The 13,887-nt window shown below is 46.3% G+C and overlaps 1 protein-coding gene across 1 annotated transcript in view; it reads left to right on the top strand.

The window, feature by feature from the left end:
- Positions 1–1,229: 1,229 nt before the first annotated feature.
- Positions 1,230–13,887, top strand: part of LOC147244290 (uncharacterized) — a 120,695-nt gene continuing 108,037 nt past the window's right edge. The window contains exon 1 of the mRNA XM_086186781.1: positions 1,230–1,534. Within this exon, the coding sequence (XP_086042907.1) occupies positions 1,426–1,534 (109 nt within the window). The 5' untranslated portion in view covers positions 1,230–1,425. The remainder of the gene's footprint in view (positions 1,535–13,887) is intronic.

Below are 13,887 nucleotides of genomic sequence, written 5' to 3'. Positions count from 1 at the left end.
AACCAAGATGGAAAACTGATATCTTTGCTGAGACCTGGTCAGAATGGCTCACCTGGGTTTGAACTGTAAGGCCTGACTTCAACGTGCCCCTATGGGGGGCGAATATTCAACCGTTATCAGAAAGGCTGGCGTGAACGTACGGGCGCTCTGACGTGCGTGTGTTATTTGAGTGACACCTCCTCCTCCTGCTTCTTGTTCTGTCACTGTTTGCATGTGTGTTGTGTTTTCTCTAAAAAAAAAACATTAAAAAGTAAATTTTGAAAAATGCATGAAAAAGGAAGACGCAGATATTTGAGGGAATGCGTAATGTCCGTCAAATGCGAACTGCTAGTTAGCTTAGCATTAGTAAACGCTAGCAGGGGACAGTAATAAAAGCTGTCTCACAAGTCATCGAATGAACATTCACACAGACATTCAACTTCTGTCCATACAGAATCAGTTCTCTGAAACCCACCTGCTCGTACTCAGTATCTCGAACACTTCGTCTCTCCACTCTTGGAGAAATACGTTTTCGGTCCATCCTGCCAGGGACCAGCCTGACAGGAGGAGACAGTCCAGCTCTCCTGAGTGTGCAGCAGGGCCATGCAGAGACCGGCTGACTGCTCCTCAGGGGAGCAGGATTACAGGTGGAGGCTCAGTCACACATCTTCTCTCTTCTCCTCCATTAATAGAACTAAGATTGTGTTCATGTTTTCTGTGATTCAACTGCCAGAACTTACCAGATGGTTTTATTTCAGGTTCATACCCGCCATGACCAGGTGCAGTGATTTGATGCGGTGCCCTCAAAAGCTATGAACCAAAATATGTGTTGATGACCAGAGGAGCGACTGCTGCAGCTGATCATGGCTGACTCTGAGCGAGAGGAGGACCGGGATGCTGGATAAACCTGGGCCTGGTCCTGATCTATTCAAGGAACAAAGAGGAGGAGCTGCAGGCTTTGGAAGTTGGGAGAGCGGAAGAAAAGTAGATCCAGGAAACTAAACTCTAAATCTCAAAAATTCTTCTGTTCAGATAATTATACTTGAAGAACGGAGGTGCGCACTTTCTGCCAAAAATCCCTTCAGCTACCTTTTAATATCAAAAAATAAATGGACCTCTAGGTGACAGGTGACGGGTCTGGATGGGCGGAGAACGTACATGATTCTTATTGGTTACTATCGGACGGAGGGGGCGGGGCCTGCTTGGCGCTAGGTTGTCGGGATGCAGCGGGAGGAGAGAAGTTGCTGTTGCTGCTGCTGCTGCTGCTGCGGGAGGATGAGAAGACACACACACACGCACACACTCACACACACACACTTGTGAACACAGTCGAATCCATCAGCCCCAGTCCACAGTGTTACTGATGAGTGGGAGGCGCCCTGGAGCAGACAGGAACCCTCTACCCACCAGCTGCGCTGTTTGAAGAGTGATCACCTGAAGGAGAAGATGCTCCTCTGGCTGGTTAAATGGACACTGTGGCTCGTCGTGACGGGCACCGGCTCACCTGCTGCGGCGGGTTTGGAAGAGGAGTCGGGCTCCGGGATGCTGCAGACCGGTAAGAGCAGACAGACGCACCTGCGGAGCTCCTGCGCGCTCTCGGGAAAACTCACAGCGGATTAAACATCTCGTGACAGTTTGTTACAAACTTTAGTACTTAAAAAGAGCTGGTTGTTCTGACTGCTCGTGTTGAGTGAACCCTCCCTCTGCTGCATGCAGGTTTTGAGGTCCATAAACTTGTACACCCGTGGGTAGCGTGGATGTGAAGATCCTTGGAGTAAACTCCTGTCACAGAACTTCAACCTTTTATTACTGCGCTCCCGACAAACCGCAGGTCTGAATAGTTTTGAGACGCTGGACCTGAAGGGTAAACTGTGATTGGATGAGGCTGCTGTCCCACCTCAGACGTTGATGCACTAATAACAAGCTGCGGATGTTAAAGAGCCTCTGAAGCTTCTCTGAAGCGCCACCAGCGCCACCAGCAGCAGCAGAGAGATCTATGAATCTGCTGCAGCTCACCTTCCACCTCTCAAGATTCCTTTCTGCTCCCTCTTTTATTTTCTCCTGTTAGACTTTGAACGCTTGCAGCCTCGGAGCTCAGAACTCTGCGCTAGAGGTGGTGAAGACGAACCAACATGAGGCTTCAATTATCTCCACAGAGGAAAAACTCATGAAGAAGTATCTTCAATACCATTGAAGATTGTTATGATGTAGTCAATGCCAGCCTCCTATGTGGAGTGTGTCCTCACTGACTTTGCAACCAAAACCGTCTTTATGTTTTTAATTTAGTTTGGACTCTCATAAACTGTGTGTGTGTGTGTGTGTGTGTGTGTGTGTGTGTGTGTGTGTGTGTGTCCAGAATGATGTATTTTGAATACCACCAGGAGTATCTAGGTGGCCGTACTGCCAGACTGCGCAGTATCTGGGCTGGACGGATACAGAGTTTAGGGTCTGATGCCAGTATGAAGGAGCCAGAAAATTCCGATATCACCTGAAATACACGTCTGATGCTTTGTTGGTTTTCTGACTGGTCCTTTAAATTTAATCATGAAAAAAATATGACAGCGATATGAAGAGGAAGCAGGATAATTTACATACCCAGGGAACCAAAACCTCAAATTGCTGTGATCGTTGGAGCTGAGCGACCACGTTGGCTTGGTATGAACTGGTATTTACTGTTGATACTTATCTTCACAAGCACAAGTAGATGATGTCTACATGTTGGATGTAATTAAAGACACGGAAACAGAACAGAATAGAAACAGCGTTTGATTCATGGACTGAAGGAGACTGGAGCGGTGATTTAACATCTGGAGATGATGACGCCTGCTCCCGACGTGCGTTCTGGAGCTTTACTGACGCAGGATTTTTGTGGCTGACGCTGGTTGCAATTCTAGAAAGTAACAAATTCAAAAACATCATTTAATTAATTCATGCAAATATTCCTTTTGCGCGATCCCTCCAATACGACCGTCTGCTCTTCAGATGTGTGATGGAGGCAGGATCCTTTCCTGTTCAAAAATAAATGCACAAAGTGACATAAATATGCTTGAATAGTCGGCTTCACCCAGAATAGAATCATTGTGAATGATTCTGAGCATCAGTATTTTAATGATGGTTTCATTCATTTCATATTGGCCACTGAAGTCTGGGTCAGGTTGTCCAGGTCATGTCTTTAGCTGGTGTGAGGCTGAACTCTGCTGTCTCTTTAGTGTGCGTCCCCTTCGTTCCCCTCAGGTCTGTTGACGGAGGGCGGCGGGGGTCCGTGCGGTCCGGGGTTACGCTGTCTCTCGAGGCTCTATTTGATTTATAATCCCTCCATGACTTGTTGAAATTGATCTCAGTTTGGCACTGGGCCAGGCGCCCCAGTGAGTCACGTCTAAATTCCACTGCATCCCAGCGTTTATTTTTCAGTTTCGGTTTCATCCACATTTCCTCCTGGCTGTAATGGTTGTGATCAGGCTGCGCTGGAAATACTAACAAGGACGTCCGAGCGCGGGGAACCAGCTGAGAGTTTGGATTAGAGTGGCGAGGGGACGGATGAACCCTGCGGCGTGTTGATTGAATCCAGCCTCATGTAGAAAGAGTGTTTCAAGAGTCAGAGTCGACGGCGCAGTGTGAAAGCTGTGATTAAAGCTGCGATTAAACACTGAGTAACTGATGGTTGTGTAATACCGCTGGAGCAAGTCATCCTCTCATGGTTACGCCGATATTGTTCTGCTGGTACAGCTGAGCTCATTTGCCGTTTTGTCTCCAGACCGTTCAGAGTGAGACGGTGGAAATCGTCAGGCTGCTGGGAGCACATCTGGGCTTCTGCAGAGATTCAGAGCTTGGTGACAACATGCAGACGTGTGAGTGTTTGGTGTGTCCGAATGTTGACAGGCATAACCGGAAGGGATAGCGGTAGGTTGTCACCCATCCTGCTGGATGTGTACAGAATCACTGAAAAAAACAAAAGAGATGTTATCCAGCAAATACGCAGCCAACTGGAGGTGCTGCATGAGTGTTACACGTGTCACGTTTTCACTGCATCCCAATCCATTGGCACTACATTTTCAACCACAGAACTCCCTTTGTATTCCTCCACAAACCCGGTGCTGTCAAACTGCACCATCGTAGATCAGCTGTGTGAACCGTAGCAACATGAAGGGAGTCGCATGTGGAGGCTGACGAGTGTCTTTGTGATGCAATCAAACAAAATAATTTCAACAACAAAGCTTTTCACGCTGCGATCCTTTTTAAAACAAACTGCAAGCAAAATCGATGTGTGATTTCTCAACGTTAAGTTTGTAAATTTAAAACCTGTGCTTGTGGTTCAAAATGTTTTCCTGCCACTCAGAAGGTTTTGTTTGAGATATTTGTTGTGTTTTATTAATCAGTCAGTGTGTCTATGGTTGAAAATGTGGAACCAAAAGAAAGAGCTGTCTGATGGGGAGAGCAAAGCTGTAAATCTATAACAACTTCACATGTTGTTTATCATTTTATGGTGGTTTTGTGACGGTCTCGTGGGACAAAACGGTCAAGTCTCATCAACTTTTGTTTGCCACAAAGTTTATTTTTGTCCATAATCCTTAATCTGCGGCAGAGATTTGATTGGCATTTGAGCAAGGGAACCCACAGAGCCGCTAACTTCCGGGGCCGCCGACAAAAATGACCTCCCTGGTGCCCCCCACCTATCTGAGCTGGGAAGTGTGACTGAGTGGTTAAAAACACGCAGGGCTCTAGCCTGCAACCAAGCTACCTAGCCCAAATAGCAAGACCTCTTATTAGCCCAGATAGCAAGACCTCTTATTAGCCCAAATAGCAAGACCTCTTATTAGCCCAAATAGCAAGACCTGTTACCTAGCCCAAATAGCAAGACCTGTTACCTAGCCCCAATAGCAAGACCTGTTACCTAGCCCAAATAGCAACACCTCTTACCTAGCCCGAATAGCAGCACCTGTCACCTAGCCCGAATAGCAGCACCTGTCACCTAGCCCAAATAGCAGCACCTGTCACCTAGCCCAAATAGCAATGCGTGATTGTTGCTGTTTTGGCAACACAGACATTTCAGATGAGAGCAATTCTTTTTTCTTTTCACTGGCGCAGCCTCTCCCTCCCCCTCCTGCATTCTCCTCTTTTTACCGGCCGTGTCGCCTAACTGTTGTAACGCCGATCACATCTGTCCTCAACACATCTGTCCTCAACACATCTGCAGTTTCCACCAGCAGCGTTGAGGCCTCAGCCTCTAACTCGTCTTTGTCTTGTGGTTTATGTGTCTCCATCATGTGCACTTCAGAAAACTTGCTCATATTTTTTTTCCCTTTTCTCTCTGCTTTTGTAATGAAGAATTCGCTGATGGTGTTTTCATTTGAAAATTGACCGGATTCACAATGCGGTTTGTGTGGGGACTTCCTGTCTGACATGAGAGTTGACTTGCCACATATCCCCCACAAAATGGCGGGCGGCGGCGCCTCTGTTGGACATGCAGCACTGACTAGAATGGCGCTGATCAGCTGCTGTGACAATGACGCAATGCAGCTGTGCCTTGGTGTTAATTTGGGGAAAGGCTGCACGTGCACATACGCCAAGGCGCCGGCCCTACGTCACGTCATCAATGCACTGTACACACATGGTCATCAAGAAAAACATGTTGCTCATATCAAGTTTTGAGTCATTGTGAATGTTTCCCTTCATGTAAATTAGGACAACTATTTATTAGAATACAAAGCCGTTAATTAACACCATGCAAGTGTAACCTCAAAAAAGCGGAGAAGTTAATCTAGAGCCCTGCTAGCCTGCTCCAGACCTGTGACATCAGATTGGTTGGAACAGTATCAGTGTGGCCGACCATGTGGCCGACATTTCCTCTCTAATCAGCCATCGTTAGTGGCCTGAGCTCATTCATCATTTACCACCTGCTGCACCGGACCCTCTGCTGTTGCTCTCCACAGACAATGACGGCGTCTGGTATGGCCGACTAACACCTGAAAGTCAGTGTGGTGTGATGTGGTCGCTTCCAGCCTGTCGCTGTGTCGTTCATGGTCGTGATCTCGTTTATTCATCCAGTCATCCAGCTGTGAAGCAGCACGCCCACCCCCCACCCCCCACCCCCACCTCCATCCCCACGTGTCTGGAACAGCTTACTGTAACATGTGACCCTCAGAAATTGGGATCACCGGTACATTCACAACAGCTGCTAAGAATTTTGTAATGTTAAAGAGGTGTGTGTGTGTGTGTGTGTGTGTGTGTGTGTGTGTGTGTGCGTGCTTGCGTGTCCACACCTCAGCATCCCACATCCACCCACCTGTTACTGCAGCACTAACAAACTTGCTTCAGAAGCAAAGATCCTTGGAAACGTTCTGACCATGTCTGTGAGCGTGGCTGAACTCTAACCCCAACTCTTTTCATGCGTCCTGATGTGAGTTACTCATTACAAACTGTACTGTTAAAAATCTGTACTCTGTAGTATTTTGGTTCTGCAAGGACACAGAGTTGTATTAGGTTGTGAGTGAGTCAGTGCTCAAGCGATGGTGACCAGAAAGACAGGAAACACAGTAGCAACTATGTTTACATGTCATGTTATCAAGTGACTATAATTTATTACTTTCACCTCAGAGTGTCGCTGTTATTTGCTGGGAATACGTTTCCTCTCCTTAATGTACAAAAGAAACCAGTTGCATGCTGTCTGGAAGTTTGCTCCGCTGGCCAAAAGGGATCCAGCTTGAACCGTTTGGGAAGCTCCAGAATCAGATCTTGAGTGACTGGGCTGTTCCTGCTTTGACTGAGGGTTTGAGTCCTCCAGAGGAGCCGCAGTGGATTCTGTGAACCAGATGAAGCGAGCGATGAGTGAAAAGCCAGTGAAAGCAGTTCATTGAAGCGGCAGCTCAACCAGCACGTAGAAATGTGTGGTTTTTAACCGTTTGTAGTAGTTAATCATGGTGAGGGCCGCTCTCCCTTGTGCGGACAATCTCATCGCATTTCGCTCTGTACTTCGATATCAGGAATTCCATGTTATGATTAGCAGGACTGTGTGGGGCTGCGTTCATTGGTGGCGTACACGTCCTTATTTTGATGTCATTCCTGGAATCGGAGCTTGCTCCCTTGATGCAAACATGGGACCGGGGTGCTGGGACCTGCCACGCGCTGTTGCCTCTGTCTGTGTTTTCCTTGATGAAGTCACCTGAAGACACCAGCGGGGGCCTGCGTCCTCATAGGAAGCTGCTGGACACCGGGACAAGGTCCCATCTCTGGGGTGAGACCACAGGCTGTGGTGAGAGAATTCATCCTTTTTCTAAGGAATCTATTAAAGAATAAGTGCTGGAACAGCTCAAAGACAAAAGCCCTACTTCCTCTGTGCTCATAGAAAACACAAACGATTGAAATGAATCCCTTGTTTTCCTTTTCCCAATTTTGATCTTGAAAAACTACGACAAAATGTTTCTTTTTTTTGTTCGTATATATCTATATCTATATCTATCTCTCTCTCTCTCTCTATATATATACATATTAAAGTATTGAGTCAGTGTACATTTTCAGTTTTTTACAGATTTGTTTAAATTTGATGCAGCCATCACATATTTAGACGCACGATTTGAGGAAAGCAACACGTATTAAAGCAGATTACCAGCTCTCCGAGCCCCTCTGTCTCACTCTACTCCTGATCGCCAGCGTAGGACAACCTTTCTATTGGATCCTGTGTAGAGCTGTCATGATTTATTTTGTATGATGCGACATGGATTAAAAGCAGTTATTTAAATGTTCCAGCTTTTGAAATGCAAATATTTGTCGGTTTTCTCCTTCTGCTGTTTAATGTCCTGCACATTTCATCTCCCCCTCTTACATTCATGCTTTCTCAGCTAAAGAACCTCACGGATTTGTATTTGAATATCCAGAGTGGAAATAAACATCTTGAATCTGGTAAAGAATCATTTAGAATTTGCAACTGCGGTTAGAGAAAACGTTTCTGTAACCGTGATAATCAGATCAGGATATCACACTGTGTAATACTTCAGCCAGGCATTAGTTTTGATCCTCCTTGAGTCCCTCAACACACAGAATCATTTCAGTGTGCTTTGCACCGCTGATGTTACATCACTGCGCCTGCGAGACAAGTCAGATCAAAAGCCCAGTCAGACACAAATGCTCTTCCCACAGCTTGAGCTCATGATGTCACTGCCAATATAATGCCAGATCCATAACCAGGCATCTGCATCCAATGAATGCAGCCGAGACGCGATCTGGAGCCCATTAGCCAGCTGAACCAGGCAGAGGCCCACATGCTGCAGCATGCGTGGCAGAACGTTCCCCACAATCTACACGGACCGGGTCGTCGCCGTTCTGGTGGGGTGGGTGTGGAGTAGGTCGCAGCTTGTGGTTATCTGTGTGTGAACAAAGGAGGGTGGAGAGGGCTAGGTACAAAACCACATGTCAGAGTGGAACCAGATGGCAGCTCGTATGTGTTGATGGAGTTCAGATGAAGTTCTTCATAAGCTCGGTCTCAGAGAAAGGTGTTTTATTTAGTTTTACAACATTGCCTGGGTGACTGCACTGTTGTGTTGTTCCTTAATCTGGAGAACTGTGTCCGGATGTGCCCTCTGACATGCAACGCACTCTGACACGCTCTGGTCTGGTGTGCGGTGGCGTCTGTCTACAGGACGCAGGGCACGAGAACGTGTCACCAGCTCTTATTGGCTCATTAACAACCACGTCTGTTGTCTTTCCTTGGATTTGTGTAACCATATTTCACATGGCCCTTGAAGGGGTAGTTAGGATTTAGGTCTTATCTGGAGTAGGTGTGAGTCCGTGGGTCCTCTGTGCTCAGCATTGCACTGCTGAGGGTCTGCTTGCTGAATACCTTTTCAGCCACACTGTACGGCATGGACCTAAAAACCTGGGTGAGACATTGATGCAGATGGTTCCACCTCCTGATTCACTGGCTGTGGCACAAGTCCGTTAGATGTTATCAGCAGGATTTCCTGCCGCATCCCTGCTGGTTTTTAGAAGACGCAGTTTCGTAGCAGCGGTCATAAACTGAGATGCTCATCCTAGATTTCTGACACTGTCAGACTTTTGTCCCCAGTTGTCTTTGGTTGGAAGACCATGATAACGGCCGTCTTTGAATCTTGCACCAAGGACCACCATTTTGGAGATATTGCCATGTTTAGTAATCTTTCAGCCCAAAGTTATACCGTGTATATCCAACTGAAATGTGTCTGGTCGTCGGAGACGTTTGCGGTGGCTTGCTTGTGTTAGGAAGTGTCACATGCCCACTTAATTTCTGCAAACTCTCCAAAGTTCACCTGATCTAAAACAGCACTCTGAATAAGACAATTTTTCTAATGACCTTAACCAGAATAACATCATCGTCAGCAAATGGGATGAAGACAAATGGAGGATGGACCGTTTTCAGAAAATCAATTTGGTGTGAAACCACAACTTTCTGTGAGGGATACAACATTACAAAGTCTTGTGATCGTCCTGTGACAGCTTTACAAGCTTATGGTGAGGGGCCAGCTGACGCTGAGTGTTTGGAATAATGTGCAGTCAAATGGGGCTAAGCTAAATTGCAGGTGAGCCTGCAGACCTGCTGCTGTTTAGGAGTGACTTTAAGACCACCGCTTTGCTCAAAGTTGACAAATCTGTGATGCAAAACCCACAAGGGTTCCACACGCTGCTCCTCAGAGGATTCAGTGCTGTGGCTGCCTGCTTGGAACGCGTCTGCTCACTACCGTACTCCATTTACAGAGCAAAGCATTCGTTCATTTTAATCATGTACAGTGGACGGGTCAAACACGTGCAACACGTCAAGGTGATGGAACTGTTAGATCGCCCTCTGCTGGACAACAAGGGGGCTACAAACTTTCTGGAACAGATTATCACCGAGTGTGTACACATCTTCAGTCTTGTAAACATGAATGGAATATTCTCAAAGAAACTCATGTAAACATCTCAATGGAAGTATCGTCTTCAGAATAAGGTCAATAGTCTAATTATTGCAATTCATGTAAACGGCCAGTGCCCTGTTCTCCTCACACATGGGCTCAGTCGGCCATGACACTGATATTCCACAAGAGCATGTGAAGTATTTGGTCCAGCTGAGCTTGGCTGCTTTTCTCACAGCAGCCATGTTGTCATGTCGTTGCAGGGTAAACACAGGTGTAATTAATAACATTAATTAAAGTCCTGATCCAAGACGCCGGCGTTGTTAATGAGACACTAATCAGCTTGATCACTCACACCTGTGTTTACTCTCATGCTGACCCGTCAGTCTGGCTGCTGTAAAAAGGGCCGACTGCCGTGGCTCTACACCAACAGAGAAACACATTAAATAGTCAAACTAATCATAATGAAAGGCCTTTAAAGTCACGTTAAGTGTTTAGACGTTTAAGAACCATAAATAATGATTACACAAACCCCTTACGTAAATAAAGTGGATCAAACTTTCATCTCCTTTACATCGGTGGTCAATTCACAATGCACACATGACAAACACCCAATCAGGGGGCAGGTGGAAGCCCTGACCCAGGCCTGTACTCACAGAGGTACAAGCACTGAGCCGCCGCTGGGCGCCTCCTTGTGGAGATGGAACACAGATGGCGTGGACACAGACAGTTGTGCTCATTCTCCGTGCAGCACTTGTTGTGAATGTCTTTTATCACTCGACAATGGCAGCGGTGACGGAGATCCTCTGCGGTGTTGAGCTCTTGGTTTGATTTTAAACGTTTGCCGATTGAAGTGCCGAGGACTGTTATCCTCCATTATCCAAGAGTAAACAGTGTCATAGTTTACTGAGTAAACACAGTTGCGGCACTTCTCAAGCGCCGTGCTTCATTGTTTCTCCCTTTATGTAGAATGATTTATCTTAAAGGTTTATTTACATGTGTAAATGATTCAAGGGCGAGGCTACTTAAAGTGTGATCATGATGTACTATGGCACAAATGAAGTAGATGAGATTACTTTCATCCATCCATTTTCTATACCGTTTATGCATTAAGGGTCGTGGGGGGGGGGGGGGTGCGGCGGCTGGAGCCTATCCCAGCTGACAGTGGGTGAGAGGCGGGTTCACCCTGAACGGGTCACCAGTCCGTCTCAGGGCCATCAGGAGCAATTAGGGGTTCAGGATCTCGCTCAAGGACACTTGGACACCGGGGGAAGTGAGAATCGAACCAGCGACCCTTCAGTTGCTATATGGCCTCTCTACCTCTGGGCCACGCCGCCCCCTACAAGATTATTTCAGTTCCTGTATTTACTGAATAAGCATAGAGTGTCTTAGAGCACTTCAGATGTCCTCACAAGACCTTGGTTTGCCTCAGCAGGAAAGAATGAGAGTGATGATGAGTGAACCCTGCTGTGGTGCACGTCGGCTCCTCAAGACCCTCCGTAGAAGGGTGATCAAACCTTGATGTTGGCAGGAGCTCCTCTCTTTTAAAAGCCTACTAAACACCCTGTGTGTGTATTTTACAATCCAGTGGTCCGGGGGGGGGGGGGCACTCTAAATTTAGCAGTGGATTATAATCCAACTGTCCCCTGTGGTGGGGAGTGTCTTCAAGAATGAGTTGGTCAGCTTTGCCGCGCTGCTTTGTGGGAGCGCTTGTATTGTTGCTTTCTTGGGTCAGGAGCTGTGGCGAGAGATTGGTGAAGCCAAGAGTGCACGCTGATAAAAACACAGCTTAAAAATGACTGCTTAAGGTCAAGCCAGGCTCACCTCAAGTATGGTGATGCCCAAAATGAGACAAGTACACAGCAAAAAAAAAGCAGCAAGTGCAGAGCCTCAGGAGGAGTTCTGGTACATTGTTGTGTGTAGGTCACCTGCATTTAGGAAATAACCTGAGCCCAGCATTCATGTAGAAATGTGCAGGAAATGCAGCTAATTCCTCTTTGTGTCGAGTACATCGAGTCCGTGGCGACTATGAAGCACGAATCTGAAAGGAAGACGATCCAACAGCCCGACATGATCGATCCCTGCCATGTAGAAGCGAAGCTAAAACCAAACCCTGTTGTTTCTAATTGAAGCAGAGCTTGGGACGTACAGGAATGAGGACAAACTCTCGAATCTGACTGGTTTTATTTACTATTTTCGATGGGTGTTATTTTTATTACAATTTATCTGTTCATGTTTTGTTCTTAGTTTTACTTATTTTTTTCAGAGAAAGCAATCATCACTTTCTTAAGTCGTGATCGTAAGTTCTCATCCTCGCCTTGGAATAAAGAGTAGGAATCAGTTTGATGGTATCAAATGATTCTGCGCCGTCACGTTTTAAAATGGTTAGAGTGACCGTTGAACTCAATTTTGGAGAGAAAAAAAAGTGCAAATCAAATCAAATCAAAATATCAGTCAGAAAAAGTGCAACTAGATGTTGTGTGCTCCTGCATACGGACACGCAATGCAGCGAAAGAGCCAGTTGATGTTGTGACTACGAGCCATTGGGAGGAACCATCAGGAAACATTGACTGGTCCCCCGTTGAAATGACAGACTGGGAAGACTGGTTTTCCCGCTGAGGTTAAGTTTGACTCTGTTATGTTGCGCTTGTCATAGTAACTGCTCACCTTTCAAGGCTTCAAACAATTGTTATGAGCTTAGGGTTCAGTAACAGCAACTGACAAGCGTTTGGCCGCGTGTCTTGAATCCGGGCAGGCATGCAGGCCCAAATGTGGAGCAGAATGGTGTCTAATAACAGGGCTTTACTTTATTTGGCAGCCGTGTGCCGCATGGGACGCATTTAAACTATCATATTATTGTAATTCGTCATTAAAAGAGTCAAGGTGGAGCCAGCAGGCTGGTTTTAACTGCTGCAGCTGAGACATGAGTAACTGCCTTCATACGCTTGTGTTCTGCAAAATAGATGCCAGATGATGCAATGTTGATTCATTCACCAGTGAGGCGCACATGAACTCACACACATACAAATTCCAACCTATGACAAACTTAGTTTAGAACGCAATTTAAATCAATTTATAGGTAATTGTCTACCTTGGCTCTGTACACTCCCTGACACGGTTACTCAGTAAGTTTCTGTCGACTGCTGATTTTTTTTGTTAACCGGCTCCTACCTGGAATGCTTCTTGGTTTAATCATCAGCCATTCCAGTTCTATGTAATTGGGTACTGGGGGGGCTAATGTCGTTTTTATCACCTCATATGGAGGTGTGTACAGTTATTAGGCGGCTTCATCAACCCTGGTAAAATGAACCAAAAAGAAATTTAACGGTCAGATGCCTTTCAGTTGGATTAACGTTCCGGAAATGGGCTTGATGACTGAAGGAGCAAATGAACTGCTGCAGAGTGGGGTCATACTGGGCTGCCCCCCTGATCTCAGGCGTGGACATCGGTGCTGATTATTAGAGTATGTAATTAATAGATTAATAGGTCTACCTGTACTCAGAAATATGTCGTCCATCAAGGCTGAGTTGGTAGCAAGCTTTGTATTTGTAAGGAATCCAGACAGAGTTTGATTGTAAAAATTACAGCCGATAAACCTCAACTTGCTAATATTATCATTGGCTAATATTGCTAACCTCTTAGCACCTAGCATGGCTGCAGCGACAGCCTTGGTAAAGCTGGTGATTCTGAATCTGTATGAGTGTGGATCCTAATCTTCATTGGTTTGGCTGAATGTGACTGATTATGCACCTGAAATGACAAGTCTCCTTGCTGACAGGATGCCTGTGGACGGCCGCAGGCAAACACTGGGCTCGGTTTTCATTTTCCTTCCCTTGTCAGGGTCAGCTGAACCTGTTGGACTTAGTTTACTTTAGCATGATTGCTTTGTTTGGAGGTCTCAGGTCAGTCCAGTGTGCCACCTCACCGTGGCAGCCTGAGGGAGGTTTGGGGTCTGTGGACCTAAAGCTGCGCTGAGCTGTGTCACTCGAATCAAGCTGTTACCCTCAAAATGTGTCAGCTGTCATTTTTTCCCCTTTCTTAGTGGATA

Source organism: Aulostomus chinensis, chromosome 19 (assembly GCF_037954235.1).
Source record: "Aulostomus chinensis isolate RoL2024-O1b breed Wild chromosome 19, RoL_Achi_v1.0, whole genome shotgun sequence".
Taxonomy (NCBI): domain Eukaryota; kingdom Metazoa; phylum Chordata; class Actinopteri; order Syngnathiformes; family Aulostomidae; genus Aulostomus; species Aulostomus chinensis.
The sequence above is the reverse complement of the archived record's forward strand: the minus strand, read 5'-3'. Positions and strand labels throughout refer to the sequence as shown.